This window comes from Sus scrofa, chromosome 13 (genome assembly GCF_054392235.1).
Source record: "Sus scrofa isolate SSC_HxYL_T2T_F1_AM1 chromosome 13, Sscrofa_HxYL_maternal_Yorkshire_Landrace_v2.0, whole genome shotgun sequence".
In the NCBI taxonomy this organism is placed as follows: Eukaryota; Metazoa; Chordata; class Mammalia; order Artiodactyla; family Suidae; genus Sus; species Sus scrofa.
The window spans coordinates 65,544,826-65,568,688 of NC_139395.1; the positions used below are offsets into that span (position 1 = coordinate 65,544,826).

Sequence of the window (23,863 nt, forward strand, 5' to 3'; positions counted from 1 at the left end):
GTGGCTGTGGCATAGGCTGGCAGCTGTAGTTGTGATTCAACCCCGAGCCTGGGAACTTCCATATGCCACGGGCACAGCCCTAAAAAGCCAAAACAAAAAACAAACAAAAAAAGATAAAAGTTAAAATAATAAAAGTCAGAAGTTCCTATTATGGCTCGGCTGTAACGAACCAGACTCATATCCATGAGGATGAAGGTTCGATTCCTGGCCTTGCTCAGTGGGTTAAGGATCCAGCATTGCCATGAGCTGTGGTATAGGTTGCAGGGGGCTCCGATATAGCATTGCTGTGGCTGTGGTCTAGGCCCATCAGCTACGGCTCTGATTCATCCCCTAGCCTGGGCATTTCCATATGCTGCAGGGAGTAAAAAGTTGGGGGTGGGAGGGCTAGAGGTCATAGCAAAAATAGAAAACAAGAAAACAACAGAGGAAATCATTGAATTCAAAAGTTGATTCTTTGAGAGGCTCAATAAAGCTAACTTCAAGCAGTGATAAGAAACAAACAAAAAAAGGACACCTTTTATTTTTTTATTTTTTTAATTTTATGGCCTCACCCAAGGCATATGGAAGTTCCTGGGCCAGGGACTGAATCTGAGCTGTAGTTGCAGCAACACTAGATCCTTTAACTCCTGCACTGGGGCTGGGGATGGAACCTGAACCTCCACAGTCACCTGAGCCACAATAGTCAGATTTTTTTTTTTTTTTTTTTTGTCTTTTTAGGGCTGCACCTGAGGCATATGGAGGTTCCCAGGCCAGGGGTTGAGTCGGAGCTGTAGTTGCCAGTCTGCACCACAGAAGACATAGCAATGCAGGATCTGAGCCACGTCTGCGACCTATACGACAGCTCAAGGCAACGCTTGAAGTTAGGTCAGGGATCTAACCCACAACTTCTTGAATACTAGTTTGGTTCTTAACCTGCTGAGCCATAACGGTAACTCTAGAATAAATAACTTCTTAAGAGAACAAAGTTGGAATTTGTTCTGATTTCAATACACAGTTAAAAGCTACAGTAATCAAAACAGTATGCTATCGGCATAGAAGTTGACAAATAGATCAATGGAACAGAATAGAGTCCAAAAGTAAACGCATATGTATGTGAATAAATTATTTCTTTTTAAGGTGCAAAGGCAATGTAATAGAGAAATGATGGCCTTTTCAACAAATGGTGCTGGAACCACTGAATATCTATATGTCAAAAAAAAAAAAATTTGCAAAAAACCCCAAACAGAAAAATTTCAACTTTGTGTCATATTAAAAATTATTTCCAAATGGATAATAGACCTGAATGTAGAACTTAAAATTCTAAAACTTCTAGTAGAAAACACAGGAGAAAATCTTTGTGACCTTGGGTTAGGCAAAGTTTACCAAGATACAATATCATAATCCATTAAAAAAACACATTGATAAAATAGATTTCATCAAAATAAAAGCCTTTTAGCCTTTGAAAGACATTAAGAGAATATATAGCAAGCCACTGACTGGGAGAAAATATTTGTAATCCATATAACCAATTAAGTACTTGTATCAGGAATACACACATTCTGAAAACTCATGACAAAAACCAACAATCCAGGAGTTCCCTTGTGGCACAGTGGGTTAAGGATCTGTCGTTATCTCTGCAGCAGCTCAGGTCACTGCTGTGGTATGAGTTCAATACCTGGCCCTGGAACTTCCACATGCTGTGGGTATGCCCCCCTCCCCCACCAAAAAAAAAAGAAAACAACAATCCAAAGAAACTGTGCAGAAGACTCAAACATAAAGAAGATATATGTACAACATCATGAATCAACTCTACTCCAATAAAATTAAAAAAGAAGATATACAGACAGTAAATAAGTACATGAGAGTTACTCAAACATCCTATATTAGTTACCAGGGAAATGGAAATTAAAATTGCAGTGAGATACTATTGCAGTCCTATCAGAATGGGTAAAATGGAAAAGATGATGCTGTATGTTGACGAGGATATGAAGGAACTAGAAATCTTATAAAGTGCTGGTGGAAATTTAAAATAGCACAACCATTTTGGAAAACAGTGTACCAGAATCTTAAAAAGTGAAACCTATCTACCATACGGTCTAGCCACTCTACTCCCAGATATTTACCTAAGAAAAAAAGAAAGTACATTGTCATACAATGACTTATACATAGATATTCATAGCAGTTTTATTTGTAATAGTCCCAAACTTGTATAATCCAAATGTTCATCAAGAGGTGAATGGATCATTTTTAAATATGTGCACATATCAAATCATATTGTACACAAACTTATACAATGATAAATATAAATTATATCCCAGTAAAATGGGGAGTAAAAGGGGAAAAGGAGCAACAATTTAAGCTATATCCATACTGTGGAATATCACTCAGCAATAAAAAGGGAGGAGCTATTCATATAAGCAAAAATAAGGAAAAATATCAAAACAATTATGCTCAGTGAAAAAGGACAAAAAAGATTTTCTACTGTATGATTCCATTTATATAAGACTCTAAAAAATATAATCTAATGTGAGAAAAAGCACATCTGTAGTTGCTGGGTATATATCTTGATTATAATAATAATTTCAAAGTTATTATTTATATTAGGACATACTATTAAATACATTAATTATGTACAGTCAATTATCTAAATAATGTTGTTTAAAAAAATTCTGTGAATTTCTGTTGTGGTACAGTGGGTTAAGAACCCAACTGCAGGGGTTGCCATTATGGCTCAGCAGTAACAAACCCAACTAGTACCCATGAGGATGCAGGTTTGATCCCTGGCCTCACTCAGTGGGTTAAGTATCCAGGGTTGCCATGAGCTGTGGTGTAGGTCACAGATGCAGCTCGGATCCCACGTTGCTGTGGCTGTGGTATAGGCCAGCAAAAGTAGCTCCAATTTGACCCCTAGCTGAGGAACTTCCATATACCACATGTGTGGCCCTAAAAACCAAAAAAAAAAAAAAAAGAATCCAACTGGGGTGGCTAGGGTTGCTGTGGAGCACAAGTCTGAGCTCCAGCCTAGTGCAGTGGGTTAAAGGATCTAGCACTGCCACTCACAGCTGCAGCTCAGATTCAAACCCTGCTGGTGTAGCCATACAAAATAAAAATTAAAAAAAATTAATTCTTCTCGTTGCCAAGTCTTATGCTAATTAAAGATGTATGTGTTGCAAAGGGTCATCCTTATCATTTTGGGGACTGAGGGAAGGAGCACCAATGCAAGTCCCCTAATCTGCAGCCTGTTCTCTTGGCTTTCCCCACCAAGCACCCTCTGGCTGTCCCTGACCACCCCTCAGATTTGGGGTGATGTATATGGGGAGAAGGGGCTACACCAGCCCTGGAAGCAGGTGTGGCATCTGAGATCCTAAATCTTCAGACCATCACCTCGAAGGGAGGATGTGGGCCCCCTCAGGAGCCTGTCTGAGCCCAGAGACTCCCCATCCTGGCCCGGGGTGTGCTTTGATGAGACCAGATTGAAGCCTCTAAAGCAATGCTTATCTGCAAGGAGATAGGATAAAAATGGGAAATGTTTAAAGCTTCTACATCAATCTGACTGAAACAACTGCAACACCCAAGCATAAGATCATTTTTCTAGCCATTCATGTTGACTGAATTTTACAGAAGCTGTGTGTCTTCCACAGATTGGATCCAAATAAAAACAGTAAGGCAAAAACAACAACAACAACAACAACAAAATAGGTCCCTGGCCACAGGTAACTGAGACTCTGCCTTAAAACACACTGTCCTGGGGTTCCCTGGTGGCCTAGCAGTCAAAGGTCCTGCATGGTCACTGCTGTGATGGCGGTTTGATCCCTGGTCCATGAATTTCTGCATGCTGTGGGTAAGGCCAAAAAAACTCAAATGCACATGTGGTGCTGAGCAGAGGACTCTTCTTCTTTTTAGGACCACATTTGAGGCATGTGGAATTTCCCAGGCTAGGGGTCGAATCAGAGCTGCAGCTGCTGGCCTGCACAACCATGGCAATACCAGATCTGAGCAGGCGATACCAGATCTGAGCAGCATCTTCAACCTACAACCTATGCCTCAGTTTGCAGCAATGCCTAATCCTTAACCCACTGAGCCAGGCCAGGGATAAAACCTGCCATCCTCACAGATGCTATGTTGGGTCCTTAACCTGCTGAGCCACAACAGGAACTCTAAGAGGACAGTGTTGAATTATGATAAATGTAGGGGTGTATTCTGTTAGAAGAGATTTCTGGCCTGACTTGGCGAGGCTTCAATCACAGTCTGACTGATGCATCTTTGTGTATGTACTTCTGCGTCATTCCGAGTAGAGTCTGAGCTGCATTTCAGGCAGTGAGGATTCTTTGTGAGGTTGATGCCTCTGCTGTCGGCCATCTTCCCCACTCAGAATTTGAGAACAGCTGCCTTCTTTCTTGATTTCTTTCTCTTATTTTTGGTTGAGTAAGATATATCAAGGAAAAAGATTACGGCCTTTCTTTCTCCATTTGAACGAGGAAACAGACGTCCTGCCCTTCCTCGCTTCTGCTCAAGTCTCGCTAGAGTCTGTCACCGACCAGAACAAACAGGGCCCTTACCTTGTGTACACAGGACTTCGCATTCAGGAAAAACAGCTCCACGGTGGTCTTATCCTTCAAAAACGATATGCTCTCAATGTAAAACCTGAAAAACAGTACAGAAGTTTGTTCCTTCAGATCCCCTTCCTTCTCTCTGCACAATTTCACTTCCTCCTTTAATTTCTCCCAAAGCAGAGACTTTTGAAGAAGTGGGGGATGGTTGGGCTTGATTTCCCTTTTAAAAGCAATCTGGTACATAGACCTGTTTGTATGTAGGAAAGAAGATATGCATATATTTGCAGATATGCAGAAAAAAAATCTTCTACAGAAGGTTTTTGTGTGTTAGAAGGTAAGTTAAAGAAAAAAGTCTGCAGTTACAACTACAGAGCCAACTTTAATATTTATTGCACATTTTCAGTCACAGGTCCTGGAAGCTCAAAATACCTCAGCTTGGAAACAAAGCCCAGGTGAGCTCTGAGCCTGGAAAGCAGAAGTCTGCTGAGTAAGCACTACTATAAAATTGAACCTTGAGGCCTGCATCTCAGTGGTTTTTCAGACTAGGGGGTGGCTGTGAGGGCCCCCACGCTTACCTCACCCCCATCCACCCAGGGAGAGTTTCAGTCACACTCTACCCCTTTCCCTCTCATCCTTTCAGACTCTGGGCCTTTCCTTGGCTGGAAGCCAAGCCCTCCATACTACTTAATATTGGTCTTTCTCATGCAAATCAGGGGATTCTGGGCCTGCCCCCCCCTGCCCCTTTTCTGGGCCTTGGCTGGTGTCAGTCTGTGGGGCCAGGTCCCTCTCTAGGAGAAAGCTGACAGCCTTGAGGTGGGGAGGGGAGGAGAGTCTTGTGTTTTCATAATCCCGTCGTGTTGAAACTGTCCGGTGAAGGCCAGCACTCTGGTGTGAGTGAATGGGCCAGCTGAGGCCCCAGAAGTTTCTCTCAAGTGTTGGAGCCCGACTTGATGAATAATGCATGAAGAGACTTAATACCCAAAGACAGCTCACAGCTAGGGTCCTGGAAGAAAACTTGCTCTCAATGTGGTGAGAATCAAGATAAACCAGGGCTGGAGTAGCACATGGGGAACCTTTCCTTAGCTCTGTAAAAATCCTGGTGGGTCCTGGGCATTGGCTCTTTTTATTTTTTTCCTCCCTTTCCACAAGAAGGAAACAGTTGATAAATAAATGCAGTGGCTTAAAAAGGCCAGGAACGATTATTATCACTGAAATGGTAAAACCATTTGAAAAAGTCCACCCCTAATACTGAATCATCACGGGAAGTTCCAGAAAGAGAATAAATCCTTGTTATTTTCCCTTACAAGGGTTTATCTCATGTATAAGTGAGGTTAATGAAGATTGATGAGTGTCAGGTGTGTGAGGAGGGAACAGTGAAGGATTAGGGCAGGAGGGAGTTGAAGGGTTGGAGGGAAAAACAGGCTTTGGAATTGGAAAGATCTAGCATATGGAGTCCCAGCAGCATCATTTATTACTGTGTGGCCTTGGGCAAGTTAATTAGCTTCTTTGGGTCTTTTCTAAAATGTGTGTTATGACTACACTTACCTCACAGGGTTTTGGAAGGATTAAATGTGATAGTATATGTAAAACAATAAATACTAAGAGTTGCTATTAAAAATCAATTTTCTGGAATTTAATGCAATGTGGCTTGGGGATGTAGATTAAACTTTGAGTCTGAAGATCCCCTGTCTATAAAATGGGGATAGGGAGTTTCTACTGTGGCTCAGTGGGTTATGAACTCGACTAGTATCCATGAGGATTTGGGTTCGATCTCTGGCCCCGCTCAGTGGGTTAAGGATCCAGTGGGTTAAGGATCCCAGTGGGTTAAGGATCCCAGACAAGGCTGGTATCTGGCATTCCTGTGGCTGTGGTGTTAGCCAGCAGCTGCAGCTCCAATTAGATCCCTAGTCTGGGAACTTCCATATGCCACAGGTACAGCCCTAAAAAGACAAAAAATAAAATACATAAGGATAATGATGGCCTTAGGAAGGCCTTTATTAAGTGCCCAAAAGTAGGAATTCAAGTGTCCTGGCACTTGGTAGGAATTCAAGCAATTCCAATTATTGTGGCTTGGCAAGCCTTGCATTATATTTAAAAAAAAAATAAAAGGCTTACAGGACAAGATGAGATTTGAACTATATTTGAAGGCTAAGAAAAAAAACCATGATTCTTTAGGATGAAAAGAAATCTAGGTGGGGAAAATACAGTAGGTAAACAGCATCTCTGGGGTAATGTGGTAAACATTCATAATTTAGCTTTCACCAAGAAAGAATATGTTATAAGCTGAGTACTCTCCCATCAATTTAGATCTCCTGGCCATGGCTGGAGGCAACCAGTGACTTAAGCTGATGAGCATCCTTTGAGGTGGGATAGGGAGAAGAGAGCTCAACCCAACACAGGCTCCCTATATGGGATAAAGAGTGGGTAAACCAATCATCTATGGTCTCCTAGACTGAGAGGCCAAGAGACAGGTCCAGAGAGAAACATCGGGGGCAGAGGAAGGCACTAAGCAGAAACCATGAGGCAGAGAAAGGACACAAGTCAATGGCAGGTGCTGATGGAGCAGAAACAGAGCGTAGGGAGTGGCTGGGATGGTGGACTCAAGGTCACCTGCTGCTTAGGGCTGAGATCTCCTGTTACTAAGTTTCCTGAAGGACCTTCCACTTCAACCAGGAGGTGGTGGTTTTTCCTGCTTCCTTTGCTTTTGCAAGTATTTTTATCTTTGTCAATTGAGATAAAAGAAGCAGGTTTCCAGTAGGCAGCCTGAAAGGGCAGCAGCAGGTTCACAGCTAAAGTTTCCTGAGCTCTGACTTACGTGCAGGGTCACATGCTAAATGTTTTCCATGCATCGTTTCATTTAATTCACACAACAATCCTGGGTGGGAGAGGCCTATCATCACCCTCATTTCACAGATGCAGAAAATGAATTTTAGAGACCTGCCTACATGCACGGGCAGGAGGAGTTCTTGATTTGTGTCCCTTTGATTCTGTAGATAATGCTTTTGGACAGAACTTCCACTTGGTTGCCTCTCTTGTTCACTCAACCAGCATTTATGTGGAAGTTAAGCCCTAAATAGTTGTGTGCAGAAACAAGATTAGTAAAGTAGAAGTAGGTTCATTCTCTTTTGCTTCAAAAATCGGAACCAGGAGTTCCTGCTGTGGTGCAGGGGATTAAGGATCCAGCATTGTTCTCTGCAGTAGCTTGGTCACTGCTCAGGCTCAAGTTCAATCCCAGGCCAGGCTCAGTAGGTTAGGAAATCTAGCATTGCTGCAGGTCTGGTGTATGTTGCAACTGTGGCTTAAAATCAATCCCTGGCCTGGGATCTTCCATATGCTGTAAGTGCAGCCAAATAAATAAATAAATAATAAATTTAGAACCACATCAATGGACCAAAAAAATTAAAAAATTTTTAAAAAAAGTGATAGATTTTGGATGAACTTATGAAACACCCTTTAAAAAGTTAACGTGTTCTTGGAAGGGTCTCCCTGCCCTATAAGAGTCCAGGTCAGATTGGTAGAACTCAGGGTTTGTTTTTTATACCCTGAGTAATTCTTTAGACCCCAGTAATTCTTTTTTTCACTTTGAATTACATCAATATATATCTCTAACAGGGATCTTATTAAAAGGATAACATCAATAGGAAGTTCCCGTTGTGGCACAGCAGAAATGAATCCAACCAGGAACCATGAGGTTGTGGTTCGATCCCTGGCCTCACTCTGTGGATTAGGGATCTGGCGTTGCCAGTGAGCTGTGGTATAAGTTGCAGTGCAGCTCAGATCTGGCATTGCTGTGGCTGTGTCATAGGCCAGTTACAGCTCTGATTCAACCCCTAGCCTGGGAACCTCCATATGCTGTGGGTGCGGCCCTAGTAAGACCAAAAAAAAAAAAAAAAAAAAAAAAAAAAAAAAAGCATAACATCAATGTATTTTCACACTAGCAAAGTTCATAATTTCTTAATATTTAAAATCCTATCTTCATTCAAATTTTGCCTTGTTTTCGAAGCTCTTGTTTTTAAACCCTGAGGTTGTGCTATTAAATAAACAAATCTGCAGTGGTCTTCAGCAGGAGTCACATAGGCAAAAGCCTTAATGGTCATCAGCTGGATATAAAAGATCTGAGAGCATTCCTTTTAATCAGGTGGAACTCTCTCACCAAGGTATGAGTGACATGTGACCCACACCTCACCAGTCAGATTCTTTCACCCTAAAATAGAAAAATGATTAGAATGACCTAGCAATCAAAAATAGTTGGAGCCTATTTTTCTGCCGCAGTACCCTGATGAAATTGTCCATTGGTTTCTGCTCCCTAGAATTCCACCAGAAGCCTGGCTTGCTATCTTTTTCTGAGGCCTTGTTGGTCCAGTTAGAAGAATCCCAAATTATGAGAAGGTTCCCCACATGCTAAGGACAATACAAAGGGCCCTACACTCATTGTTTCATTTTTTTTTTTTTTTTAACCCCCACACCTGTGGCATATGGAAGTTTTCAGGCTAGTAGTCGAATCAGGGCTGCGGCTGCCATCCAACACCACAGCTACATCATCACCAGATCTGAGCCATGTCTGAGACTATGCCATAGCTCATGACAACACCAGATCCTTAACCCACTGAGCAAGGCCAGGAATTGAACCTGCAACCTCATGGAGACTAGTCAGATTCTTAACCTACTGAGCCACAACAGGTACTCCATTTCATGTAACTTCAGTGTAACCAGATACCATAGGAAGCAAGTTATGAACCCCTCTTACAGATAAGAAAACTGAGATACACAGATGTAAAATCAACTTTCCAAAGCCATACAAGTGGGAAGTGGTGGGGTTTTCCATGATTCGAATTGAGGTCCTTTCAGATTTCAAAGTTCATATTCCAAACCAATATGATAGGATGCTTTTCTATAGTAACAATCCCAATTAAATATAACATGGACACAATGCCACAGTGCCCAAGGGAGGACTGCAATTATGTCAGCTTATAAATCAAGAGGGAGAAAGCTGCCAAACTGAAATCCATAGGGCTAAGTGTCACAGGACACGGTGTTCCCTTGGACAATTGAGCTGAGTCTTAAAGAATGCATGAGTTCACCAGGTAACAAAGGTAGAAAGAGCATTCTGGGGAGAGGGCATATTAGCCAGACCAATCCTCTTGCTAGTCTTCAAGAATTTAAGAAACCACAAACAGGGAGCTGAGTGGCTCAGCACCAAATCAATTTGTGGCTCGTCCAACTCTGAACAGATAACTCTGTACTAGAAACTAGGTTCACCTTGTTTCTAAAGCCCAGGCCCCTGACTATACCCTAGTTTCAGTCCCTATCTTGAAGACATGTCCCTATCTTGTTTCCCACTACTTTCTGGCGACCCGCCTCGCTGCCTTCTGCTTTTCTGCCTAGGCATCCGATTACTCTCTCTCTGAATCCACAATCCCATCTCTCCCTCAAGGGAGCTGCTGTAATGACTTCATATTTATAGAGTGTATGAAAAGCACGTATGGTCCTTGGGGAGAATGGCTTCCCAGGCACACCTATCAACACATACCGTGAACTGAAAACAAAATCTAGGGCTTCCTAATACAATGAAACAAACTATCCCAGACTATAAAATAAAGACATTTCGTTCCAGTCTTTTTTGGCAAAAGGATATTGTTTCCCTTCTGCATGCTTTTTATTTTTTATTTTTTATTTGCCATGACCCTAGCATGCGGAAGTTCCTGGGCCAGAGATCAAACCCATGATTAGCAACCTGAGCCACTGCAATGACAGTGCCAGATCCTTAACGCACTGCACCACAAGGCAACTCCCCTTCTGCATGCTTACTGCGAGCGTTTTCACTATGATTTTGTGAAGCTTAAGCCTTAAAACAAACCCAGAAATTAAAGATTCAGCATTGTCTCTGCAACAGCTTGGGTTGCTCTTGAGGCGTGTGTTTGATTCCTGGCCTAGCACAGTGGGTTAAGGATGTGATGTTGCTGCAGATGTGGTGTAGGTTGGAGCTATGCCTTGGATTCAATCCCTGGCCCAGGATTTTCCATATGCCATGAGTACAGCCAAAAAAACCCCAAAACAAAGCCACACTTTGGGGCTAGGCACATATTTTAGACACAAACTTCATACAGTTTAACAAGTATAAGTTCTTGAAAAGGCAATCTGCCTTCTTGAGAATAGGTTTAATCTCTACTTTTCCTATTCTTCCCATTAGCAGTTTTTCCCCTTTCTTGATGGGACAGGTGTTCACTTAAGCCCTCTTCAGTGACAATAGATCATCAGCCTCAATGACATGACAAAAGTGACTTGGAGGAGAGGCAGGTCTATTAGACAGATGCCAAGACACATGTGTCAAAAAGCAGAAGAGGAGTTCTCACTGTGGCACAATGGGATTGGCAGCATCTTGGGAGTGCTGAAACTCAGGTTTGATCCCGGGCCCAGCATGGTGGGTTAAGAATCTGGCATTCCCACAGCTTCGGCTTAGGTGGCAACTGCAGATCTGATCCCTGGCCCAGGAACTCCATATGTTGTGGGGCAGCCAAAAAAAAAAAAAAAAAAAGAGAGAGAGAAAAGACTGTGGTTTGGAATGGGCTGCCATTTAGCAGTCACTTCGGCGGAGGTAGCCAATATTTCCCCTCTGGTGGCATCTATTCATCATGGTCAAAAGTCAACACAATGGTGTTAGGGAGATATGTGGTTGAAACCAAGACCCAACAATGAGCTATGTTAGGGTCTCTCAGTGCTTTCCTTTCCTTATCAGGGAAATGCAAGATGGGTGGCATGTAGTTCAACAAGCAGTCACTAAGCAGCGGTGATTACTATGATTCTTCTTCTCTCTCTGCCAATTGAACGATAGTAAAAGGTGCAGACTTAGTGGGGAAACTCTTTTTTTTTTTTTCTTTTTAGGGCCCCACATGCAGCATATGGAAGTTCCCAGGCTAGGGGTTGAATTGTTGATGCAGCTGCCGACCTACACCACAGCCACAAGGAGGGATCTGAGCCACATCTATGGCCTACAAAGCCAAATCCTTAACCACTAATGGAGGCCAAAGGGTCCAACCTTCATCCTAACGGATACTAGCTGGATTCTTAACCCGCTGAGCCACTACAGGAACTCCAGAGGGGAACCTCTTTAAAACTTCAACTTAAAAACAGGGAATGGAAATTCCAGGCATCTTTCCTAAGCTCTTTCTCTCAAGGAAGCAACCTGCTACAAAGGTGTCCATCTTGCCAGAAAACTGGGAAGTTTTTGTTCCTCTCACCACCTAGGACTTTTTCTCCCCATCTGAGCATATTTCCTTTGTTTTCCAGGGCCTCTGCTAGGTCTGAGCAGAAGCATCAGAGAAGGCGAATTGGGCAAGAATGACTCAATTATTTTGCATTGTGAGCAAGGCTGACTTCGTGACTGGTGTCCAGCGAGGGCTGTGTGAAAACGTCTCATTCTAGGCTTCATGCAGTTATTGTGGGTAATTTTAGTCACTCACTGCAGCCACCTGCCTAAGGAGATTGCTATCAGGTACTAATCCACAGGCCAACCCTGAGATCTGTATTTATTGCTTGTAATGGCCCCACAACCTCAATCCTGCTTTGTTATGCACGCTGAAGACATCGGGGTGATTTAAGTGTATTTCACTTTCTCCAAACGATGATGCACAACTTATGAGAGCCTCATATGCTCCCTTTTATCTCTGGGAGGGGTGCACGCTTGGAAAATTCCCCAAGGGAAGCATAATTTGCTTCTACTATGTGCTCCCTGCCAGGAAAATTCTTCCTCACTTCCGGCTTTCCCCACATCCCTCACAGAACCAGAGAGGGCCCTGGGGGACACCTGTAGAAACCTGTTTTGTTGCTCCTCTCTCACAGAGTGACTCTTTCAGAGTTCTCCAGGGAAGGGCTGTGACCTGTCCAAAAGGGGAGGGAGTCTTCTGCCCCAGGCACTGGGAAGGGTTAGAGTCACGTGATGAATTTCAACTAAAACCTGCCAGACAGCCTGCTCCCAGGCCTCCAGGAGGGACGTAGGGACCTGTGCTCTGAGAAGGAGACAGGAAGAGGCAGGGAAGGTAAGTGTTTAGGAAGGAGATGGCCAGGCCTGGTGAACTGATGGAAACAATGAAATCTTCCACCCATTGGAAGGTGTGTGGGTCAGACTCACACTGGGGAGTCCACAAACTTCCATATTCAAAGGCTGTATATCACATTATGGAATTCTTTTTTTTAACTTGCTGAACACTTGGTTGAGGCAATCTGTTATTTACATCATTAAAATAGTTAACATTCGAGGGTCTTTGTTACATGTTAACATATATAACTCCATTAACTTCCTTGCTTTATTTACCACGGGCTCCTACTCCATCATACAGGTGAGGAAACAAGCCCACAGAGGGTGCCAAAGGCCACACAGCTAATACAGGGACGAGTCAGGATTAGAACTCAAGAGTGATGATGAATCACTGGATCTCAATGGTGGAGTGAGGCATCTTTGGCCATGTTGGAGACATTTTTTTCTTTTCTTCTCTTTTTGGCCACCCTGCGGCATGTGGCGTTCCAAGGCCAGGGATCAGATCTGAGTTGCAGTTGCAACCTACACTGCAGCTGCATCAACACCAGATCCTTGACCCACTGTGCCAGGCTGGGGATCAAACCTGTGTTTGATCCTTGTGCTTCAGAGATGCTACCCATCCTGTTGTGCTTCAGAGATGCTGCCCATCCTGTTGCATCACAGTAGGGACTCCTGGAGACATTTTCTGATTGTCCTGACTTGGCACCTCTCTCGTGGAGCCCAGGATGCTGCAAACATGCTAGAGCCCGGCATGGCTCCCCTCAAAGTTAACAGCACTGCTAAGGAAGGAGAAACCCTGCACTAAAGGCCACACTCTGAACTTCTGTACTGCCACAGCCCCTTTTCACCTTTCATAATCTTAATGCTTTCCTTCCACCCTTTTGATGTCACCCTGAGGACAGGTTACAGAGAACACTGAGTAGATTCCCACAAATGCTGTCTGATCTTTGATTGGGGAGCACACAAAAACATATAATCCTGTAAGAAATTGGAATCAGGACTGAGCCTGAGTTTTGAAGGACTCTGTGTCTTTCTGGAACTCTCACATGAATTAGGATGGTGGATCCTCAAAGACAGAGGCCACTGACCAGCTGGAAGTTCAAGAATGCGTTAGGCCAAGAGCTAACAAATGCGTCCCCCAGGTTCTAGGATACTGCATGTTCAGTTAGGAGTGTGGCTAGTGGGCAAAGTGCTCCGGACAAATCATACATCTGCCTCCAATACCTCTGCTGGGCCCAACATAGAAGGAATACTTTATTGCTCTATGCTTTCTTAAATTTTTTATTTCTCTTTTGTTTTAGAGCCATACACTCAGCATATGGAAGTTCCAGGCCGGGAGTCGAATTGGAGCTGCAGCTGTGACCTACATCATAACTCATAGCAACGCCAGCTCCCCAGCCCACTGAGTGAGGCCAGGGATTGAACCTGCATCCTCATGGATACTAGTCGGGTTCTTAACTTGCTCAGCCACCCAGGGAACTCCTCTCTGTGGTTTTGAATCACATTCCTCTGGGAAGGGATAAACTTTTCTATCCTCTTCTAACTGTAAATTACATACTCTTTGATAGCTCTAAGATAACTCAAGGCTATCCAGTCACAAACATTTTACCTTTTCTTCCTTTTATCACTTCTCACACCTGCATTTGAAAAAGTTGCTTAAAGAATATGCTCATTGTAGGAAAAAAAGATATAGTTAAGCAAAAATCATTCCCACAATCATTTTACTCAGAAACTAGCTTCTGTTAACATTTAAAATTTTTTTCCTATTCATATTGTTTTTCTCTTTTTTTTTTTCTTTTTAGGGCTGCACCTGTGGCATTTGGAAGTTCCCAGGCTAGGGGTAAAATCAGAGCTACAGCTGTAGGTCTATGTCACAGCCACAGCAACACCAGATCCGAGCCACATCTGTAACCTACACCACAGCTCACTGCAACGCCAGATCCTTAACCCACTGAGCAAGGCCAGGGAGTGAACCCGAACCCTCATGGATACTAGTTGCGTTCTTAACCCACTGAGCCACAATGACAACTCCTTCCTATTCATATCTTTTACTTAAGTGTAATCATGGGGTCTGCCTCTTTCCCCTAGAATATAAGGGGAGCATTTTTCCATATCAATAAATCTTTCTTTACAGAATCTTTACCTGTTAAGCCATATTTCATATATTTGTCTCTCTCTCAAAAAAAAAAAAAAATTCAGGTGTGATAATGTGGACCTATAAGCTATACTCATGATACTTCCTTGAGTTAAATTCTTTCTAAAGGCTGAATGTTCTAGAACCAGGCCAAGGGGTGCTAAAAGACAAAGAAAAGTCTTTGAAAGGCTCTATGTTTGCAGCAACTTTGACAGAAAGACAGCAGTCTTCCCCCATACCTTCTACTAGACCGAGCGTGGTAAGTTCTCAGCCCCAAGTGTCACAGACAATGCTTAGGGGTACCTGTGAGTGGTCACCTACAGTCCTGGCCCATAGCAAAGGTGACTTCAAAGAGGGGGAGGAAAAGAGGCTAAGAAGAAAGGGTAGACCAGAAAGTAAAAAACAAAACAAAACAAAACAAAAAAAAGAGGTAGTCAGATGAATAAGGAGGTAAAAGATCAAGATCCTAGGAGTTCCTATTGTGGCACAGTGGAACGAATCCAACTAGTATCCGTGAGGAATCAGGTTCCATCCCTTCCATCCCTGGCCTCAATCAGTGGGTTGGGGATCTGGCACTGCTGTGAGCTGTGGTGTAGGTCACAGACACGGTTCAGATCCCGAATTGCTGTGGCTGTAACATAGGCTGGCAGCTGTAGCTCCAATTCAACCCCTAGCCTGGGAACTTCCATATGCCTCATGCTCAGCCCTAAAAAGAAAAAAAAAAAAAAAAAAAAAAAAAAAGAGGAGTTCCCATCGTGGTGCTCTGGTTAACAAATCTGACTAGAAACCACGAGGTTGCAGGTTCCATCTCTGGCCTTGCTCAGTGGGTTAAGGATCCGGCATTGCCGTGAGCCGTGGTGTGGGTCGAAGACTCGCCTCGGATCCTGAGTTGCTGTGGCTCTGGCGTAGGCTGGCAGCTACAGCTTCGATTAGACCCCTAGCCTGGGAACCTCCATATGCCGTGAGAGCGGCCCTAGAAAAGGCAAAAAAAGACCCAAGATCCTGGCTTTGTGTGGAGCTGGGTGGTACCAGCCGCCAGGCAGAGCTACTTCTACTTGCCCTCCCCTGAGGGTATGGGAGTTTTCCAACAAGGTCACGCCCAGTCCCTGCTCTCTGATTTAAATGCCTGCTTGCTCACCTCAAGCTTTTCAAATGCTTACATCTGGGGTGCATTACCAAAGAGGCCCATGTGTTTATGGAAGATAATTTACAGCAGCAGATAACAACCCCGAGTCTGGAGGAGTCCCCCAGCAGCCTGGGGGCGTTTGGACTTACATGGAAACAGAGGGTGGATTAAATGAATTATGGTGCAGAAATAAATTATGGGGCATCTATACACACATGTGTTACATACATAGTTAGCACATATCATTGAGGTTTTATAACTGAAGCAAAGGCAAAGGTTTAACCCCAAAGTTCATAAAGAGGGAACTAAGTGCCTTCATCTTAAATGTTTTCTTTCCTCCATGCAGAAGCAGCCTGTGTTTCTGAGCCTGCTCCCTGCATCCTGGGGAATATTAACCAGGAGAAAGCTTTCTCCCAACTATCTGTAGGATCCCAGCGTTTAGCTCAGGAATCAATGAGACAATACAGGTCCAAAATTTAGCCCAGTGCCTGCCACAGGGTTAATGCTACATTTCAATAGAGAGGAAACTCCCCCCCCCCCCTTTTTCTTCTTTTTGGCTGTGCCCATGGCATGCAGAAGTTCCCAGGTCAGGGATCAAACCTTTGCCACAGCAATGATAATGCTGAGCCCTTAACTGCAAGGCTACTAAGGAACTCCTAAGAGGAAACTTCTAGAGAGCAAAAATGTATAGTATTTTTCTTTTTCATAAATGCTAGACTTTAAAAAAAATGACATTTTCTTTTATTTGCATAACAATCAGCAAAGACATTTTGTATCCCAGGATCTCTACCCCCCCCCTTTTATTTTCTTTTTAGGGCCACATCTGTGGCATATGGAAGTTAGGCTATGGGTTGAATTGGAGGGGCAGCTGCTGGCCAAGACCACAGCCGCAGCCCCCCATCTCTTTGTAATTCACAACCAACTTGCCCCAGATCACCTTCACCATCTCTAGGGTACTGAATCAGAATCTGGGCCAGGAATGAGGAGGATTTGGGGGTTGGAAACATGACGGTCTAGTTTTAAAAACTTTCCTATGATGATTCAGATATGCACCCCCTCTGTCTTCAGGGAAACTCTGAAATGTAATGTACTTTTTCATCTTATCTCTTTTGATTAATCAAGTTTTCACTGTAAAAATGCCATTAACCTATCTTTGCTGTTGGCATTTGGATTCTTCCAACATAACAGTGATGCACATGCATATAATGTGTTATCTCTGTGGGAATTCTTTGTTCTTGGGTGCTTATTGCTCAGCAAGGGCTCACCTTGGTGTCCAGAGTGACCAACTCCAAGTTCCAGGGCAGGTAGCAATACATGCTGATGGGAAAGGCAATGGCCCCAATATCAGAAGTGGTCATGTGTAGGAGTTTCTGTTGTGGCTCAGTGGGTTAAGAACCCTACATAGTGTCTGTAAGGATGCTTGATCCCTGGCCTCAGTGGGTTAAGGATCTGGCATTGCTGCAAGCTGTGGCACAGGTCCCAGATGTGGCTTGGATTGGTGTTGCTATGACGTAGGCTGGTGGCTACAGCTCCAATTGTACCCCTAGCCTGGGAACCTCCATTTGCCGCAGGTGCAGCCCTAAAAAAAAAAAAAAAAAAGAGAGAGAGAGAGAGAGAGAGAGAGAGAGAGCAAAAATGGCCATGTGTAAATTTAGCGGCCTTTCTGGTGACCAAAGGTCCAAATAGGAATCAAATGCTACCTTTGGTTCTCTTCTTCAGTGACTGAAAATGTTGTCATCCCAGACAACCTGGAGGAGGGGTGGTGGTGTCTATTAGGATGTAACTACCACCAGCAGTTCTGTTTTCTCTTAAGAGGAGGCTTGAGGTCCCTGAGAGGCAACTGGGGTGCTTGCAATCCCATATGTTCAAGACCTCCAACTGCATTCCACTCAGTGACCTGGGTCGGTTCCTTTAATTCTGTGGTGTGTGTTTTTGCTTTATCATGTCTTTAATTAAATTGGAGTAACAGCCGGCCCTTAATTGGAATAATAACAACGACTATTATGATCTCACTGTACTGTGGGGAGGAAGAATTAAGTGAATAATTAAAAACTTGATAAGAGCTTTTAAACACGCAAGTCGTTAGGAGAAAGTAATGCCAAGCAATTAGGGGACGCTCTTGTGATAAGGGCTGAAACTCACAAACAAGCAGCAGGCGACCCTGGAATCCCAAGGAAACCTGCTTTGAAAAGATAGGGCTGCCTGTGAATGACTACACTGAACAGAAGACAGAGTATTCTCCCCTGGCATTTGGAGACCCAAAACAGACCAGACAGTGATTAAAGAACTAGTACACAAATCTAATTGTTAAGTCAATGGCACTTGCAAAATTCTCCTAAGACAAAACACTTTCACTCAGTAATTAGGCTACATCAACACCACATATGCGCGTAAGGTGTAAAGGATCTTAAGTGCAGCTAACATTTTAATTTTTTTTTTAATTTTTATTTTTTTAGGGCCACACCTGTGGTATATGGAAGTTCCCTGGCTAGAGGTGGAATCGGAGCTACAGCTACTGGCCTACCCTATGGCCACAGCAACGTGGGATCCAAGCCATGTCTGTGATTCGTACCATGGCTCATGGCAACTTGGGATCCTTAACCCACTGAGCAAGGCCAGGGATCGAACCTGCCTCCTCATGGATATTAGATTAGTTTTCGCTGAGCCACAAGGGGAACTCCCTGCAGCTGACATTTTAATAAAATCACTGGAAGCAATGGACATGCTTAACAGAAATCTGGGTAGCTAAACTATGGAAGTGCAAAGAAATAACAGGTTTTTATGTACCCAAGGAAAGACCTTCAGTTCAACAAAAAAAAGCAAATCACTATACAGTTTATCAGACTTATTTTCCTTTAAGAGGAATGAATGGGGAGTAGGGTGAGGGAAGAAGCCTGACAGAGGGTAACTCTTCCTTTTCACTTGGTACTTTCATAAAGTTCGAAATGTTTACAGCAATAATATAATTCTTTGGGGAAAAAACATATTGATTTATGTTGAGCCATTTCCCCTTTCTAAAAGAGATTAAAATTTCTCTATTCTCTGACCCCTGCTTAATTACTAATACTCATTTTTCCCTACTGCTGGCTGGTTTGTGTTTGTCTTTTTCTTCATTTCCATGGACATCAGCACTCATATCACACTCTTTCCAGGAAACTCCTATGTTTTTCTTTAGGATTTCTGTGCACTATTCTATATCAGCTATGCTCCCATACATATCACCATTATGGTACATTCTTCCTGGATTTTAAAAATATCACTTCTGGTGGTAAGGAAAAAAAAAAAAACCAAAAAACACCCCCCCCCCCAAACTAAGAAACGACAAAAACCCAAAACAAATTGGGGACTGTCAACACTTAATTTACTAATGGGCAGCCTCCATCCACAACTGCCATCAATTCATATGAAAAAAGAGCCATTAAAAAAAAAGGTAGGATATCAGGGTATCTTATTACCATACTTTTGGATCTCATTGAGCATAAGGAAGTAAAAACAAAAAACAAAAAATAAATGTTTGTGGAAATTGACATGATTTTGGCAGGTATTCATAGTTAAACCCATCTCCCCCAAAGAAAGACAAGAACCCTCCATCATCATGTCATAAAATAAAGCATACCTCAACATCTAAAAAATAATACAAGTTCAGAATATAGATCTATTCTTTAGGTTGATCTCACATCTTTAGATTTATGGGAAATCTCCTACCTTAGCTTATTTGATCATACTTGGCTTCAGACCAGGAAAACAAAATTTACCATGAAAATACACCAAATTCATCATAAGCTAGTGCATAGAGAGGGGCTTTCAGTAAAACTGGTAACGTTTTATTTTATAAGCTTTGTATAGGAACATGGGCGCTACTCTTTATAACAGTTTATTATCTTAGAATGTGAACAATTAAGACGAAAAATATTTCCATCATAGGCCAGCTTTAAGAAATCACTGATTTAGGAGTTCCCATTGTGGCTCAGTGGAAACGAACCTGACTGGTATCTTTGAGGATGCGGGTTCAACACCTGGCCCTGTGGTGTAGGCTGCAGATGCAGCTCAGATCCAGCATTGCTGTGGCTGGGGCGTAGGTTGTCAGCTGTAGCTCTGATTCTACCTCTAGCCTGGGAATTTCCATATGCTGCACCTATGGCCCTAAAAAAAAAAAGAAAAAAAAAATCACTGATTTAGCTGAATTCAGCCATTCAGGAGGAAATAATTGAGGTCCATATGGATAGTTAAGTGACTTTCCCAAGCAAAGCTCAGAGAACAAATTAAGGATTCCTTCTCAGCCGTTTCCCTGCAGGAAAGAATTCAGATTTCTGCACATACTTCTTTCCATGAGCATTTGTTCACATTTTATCGTCTGTAACAATGAAGGTGTGAAATTGTATAAAATTCAATTATTTCTATAGTCTCTGGGAAACATTCCTACATAAAGCATAATAGTAAATGTTTGCTATATTTCAAGTTATAAAATCTAGAAGCTTGTTGAGTCAGAAACGGGATTATGTATTAAAATATATTACTTATGTTTTTCAGCCTTGCCATGGAAGTTCCTGGGCCAGGGATCGAATCTGAGCCACAGTTGTGGTAACACTGGATACTTTACCCAACTGCCCCAGGCCAGGGATGGAACCCATGCCACCACAGCGACCAGAGCCACTGCAGTCAGATTCTTAACACACTATGCCACAGTGGGAACTCTACGTTTCTCAGCTTTAAGTAGACTCAAGGGTCTCTGAGAAATAAAAGAAGATGATGTTATCTTTCATCCTCAGTGAAAACAGTTCTACAGAGTATCTGTAGTAACTTGGTCCCCAGACTAAGACAGCAGAAAATCTCTTTCACATAATCATTTTTTTGATAGGCCCCCTTTTTTAGAAAAAAAATCTCTCTCTCTAATGACCAGGAAATTTTTTTTTCCATTAAAAGAAAAAAAAAAAAAAAAAAAAAGGGAAAAAGGCAGGTGGGATGGTGGGTGTATCTCTGTATACATACCTCACAGAAAAGTACAAAATGGTTGGGCCTGGTTTCTTGGGCAAATCATGGTCAAGAACTCGGTGGTCTAACTGTAGCCAGTTCTGCTGACCTCTGTAAGAGTAAAACAAAGGAGAAGGATTAAGCAAAAAGTCAGAAAGATTCCATAACACACTGTGTTGGCAGAGCTGTGAGGCAAGTTACTCTCACACACTGATGGTAGGAGTATAATCTGTTATGACCAGTAGTGAAGCCAATTTAGCAATTGCTATCAAAATTATAAAAGCACCTGCTTCTGAACCAGGGTTTTCATTTCCAGGAGTTAATCAAGATAAACCTGCACATGTAGAAAATGTCCTATGTATAACATCAGGCCCCGTAGCATTCATTATGTGTAGCAGCAAAAAGCTCAAAACAACCTAAATATCCAACAGGGCATTGTTTAAAAAAAATAAACTTGGAGCTCCCGCTGTGGTGGTGCATTGGGATTGGTGGCATTTCTGCAGCGCCAGGATGCAGGTTCAATCTCCGGCCCAGGGCAGTTGGGTTAAAGGATCCAGCATTGCCGTAGCTGTGGCATGGGCCGCAAATCTGGCTTGGATCTGATCCTTGGCCTAGGAACTCCCTATGCCATGGGGCAGACAACAAAGAAAAGGATTAATGAAAGAATTTAGGAATTTCCATTGTGGTGCAGCAGAAACAAATCCGACTAGTATCCATGAGGATACAGGTTTGATCCCTGGCCTCGCTCAGTGGGTTGGGAATCTGGTGTTGCCATGAGCTGTGGTGTTGGTGGCAGATGTGGCTTGGATCCCATGTTGCTGTGGCTTTGACCTAGGTCGCCCTTGCCTGGGAACTTCCATATGCTGAGGGTGCCGCCCTAAAAAAAAAAAAAAAAAGAACTTAAACAGCAATGAAATACAATGCACAAGCAATACAAAAGATCAAGAGTATCTTTATAAAGTTATCATGAACAATTTTCAAAATACTATGTTAAGTTTAATACCAAGTACATTATTGCCATTTTTTTAAATCAAAAAAAGAACAGCTGGACATATATGAATTTATATAACTAAAAATATATCAGAGAAGTTACATCATGAAAACACTGGATGCCTTTGGAGGTAAAAAACTAGATGACATTAAATGCATCAATCTTTAAATTTTTAGTAAATATAAAATCAGAAATATTTTAAGATGGTCAAGAAGGGAAAAACTTTTTTTGGGGCCATGCCTGCAGCATGTATAAGTTCCCTGGCCAGGATTTAAACCTGCACCACAGTAGCAATGTAAGCTGCTTCAGTGATAATGCTTGATCCTTAACTCGCTGTGCTATAAGAGAACTCCTCAAACTTTTGTTTTAATGAAATCAGATAGACACAGATAACGATACTATAGCTTTTATAATAGTATGGGGTTGAATACCTTGTTGGATGCTGTTTTTGGATTACATTATAGACTTCCTAATACTTAAGCATCTATTTGTTGATTCATTCAGGAGCTTCACTAAATTCATGGGTATAAACATTCTCCTGAAATTGTGACCTGGGATGGCTGGGGATTGTTTACATGACTTTTCCAAGACTATCTCACTAGTTGATCCATTTTAGGTCATAAATTCCCAGAAGGCAGACTCCATTTTGCTTGCTTACAGAAAACTTAAGAACATGCTGATAGTGGCAGGGTGTCAAATTATTACAAAACCTGTCATAAGACATTTTCCAACCTATTTTGGTCTTTTGAGTAAAAGATTTTTTTTTTTTGTCTTTTGTCCTTTTTTTTTTTTTTTTTTTTTTTTTAGGGCCACGCTCACAGCATATAGAGGTTCCCAGGCTAGGGGTCCACCCAGAGCTGCTGCTGCTGGCCTACGCCGGAGCCACAGCAACACCAGATTCGAGCCTTGTCTGCGACCTACACCACAGCTCATAGCAACACCGGATCCTTAACCCACCAAGCAGGGCCAGGGGTCAAACATGCAACCTCATGGTTCCTAGTCAGATTCGTTTCCGCTGTGCCACAACGGGAACTCCCTTGAGTAAATGATTAAAAAAAAAAAACCTCCAAGCTGTATGCATTGTAAGTAGATATGAAACATGGGCAATAATAACAATAATAATAATAATAATAATAATAATAATAATAATAAAAGTTACTCTTTATGGAGCAACAATTTTGTGCCAACCAAACTGGGGCTTTTTATATATTAATACTAAATTTTACCATAAGCCTTCAAGGAAAGTGGCAGAGCTGAGATATAAACCTGGGACTTCGGATACTGGAGAAAACAAGAGTAGTAAAAGGTTGAGTTAGTTTTTTTTTTTTTTTTCTTTTTTATAGTCACACTTGCAGCATATGGAAGTTCTCAGACTGCGGGTTAAATAGGAGCTGCATCTGCAATATACACCACAGCTATAGCAACACCAGATCTGAGCTGAATCTGCTACCTATGCTGCAGCGTGCAGCAATGGTGGATCCTTAACCCATTGATCGAGGCCAGGGATTGAGTCCTCATCCTCACCGACACACTGTCAGGTTCTTAATCCGCTGAGCCACAACAGGAACTCCTGAATCTGCCATCCTAGTAACTTTTAGCTTGATTTCTGTCACTTACTAGTTTTAACGCAGGAAGAAGATATGTCTTTGTTTCTGAAACTACTAGACGGAGGCTGATAATTGTCTCTAGCTTTCCTTAGAGGAATATTATGAAGGTAAATAAGCTTATACAAGTGACATAACATAAGGTTCTTAGAATTACTGCTTTTGTGGATTAAAAATATAAACATCAGGGACTAGAAGTTAAAAGAAATACACCATATTTCAGTTTAGAATGCAACTGATTTAAAGACATAACCTAATATCAGAGATGTTCAAATGTACATCTTTTGTATACGAATTATTGTACACTATCACGTCTCAAAAGTTTTCTCACAGAAAGTGAGAATAATTTTGCCTTTTTGGTTTTGCTTTTATATAGGAAGATGTGGTATCATTTAAAAAGCATAATGTATATTTATATGAACTTGTATGAAATGATGTCCAAGAATGAAGCAAGTTGTATAATAACATGT

The 23,863-nt window shown here is 42.3% G+C and overlaps 1 protein-coding gene across 24 annotated transcripts in view; it reads right to left on the reverse strand.

Moving 5' to 3' along the window:
- FRMD4B (FERM domain containing 4B) overlaps positions 1–23,863 on the reverse strand; it is a 376,886-nt gene that overhangs the window by 106,928 nt on the left and 246,095 nt on the right. For all 24 annotated transcript variants that reach the window (XM_084988974.1, XM_084988966.1, XM_084988964.1 and 21 more), the window contains 2 exons: positions 20,817–20,909; positions 4,539–4,623 (listed from right to left, as the gene is read on the reverse strand). In XM_084988974.1, coding sequence (XP_084845100.1) covers positions 4,539–4,623; positions 20,817–20,909 — 178 coding nt within the window. The remainder of the gene's footprint in view (positions 1–4,538; positions 4,624–20,816; positions 20,910–23,863) is intronic.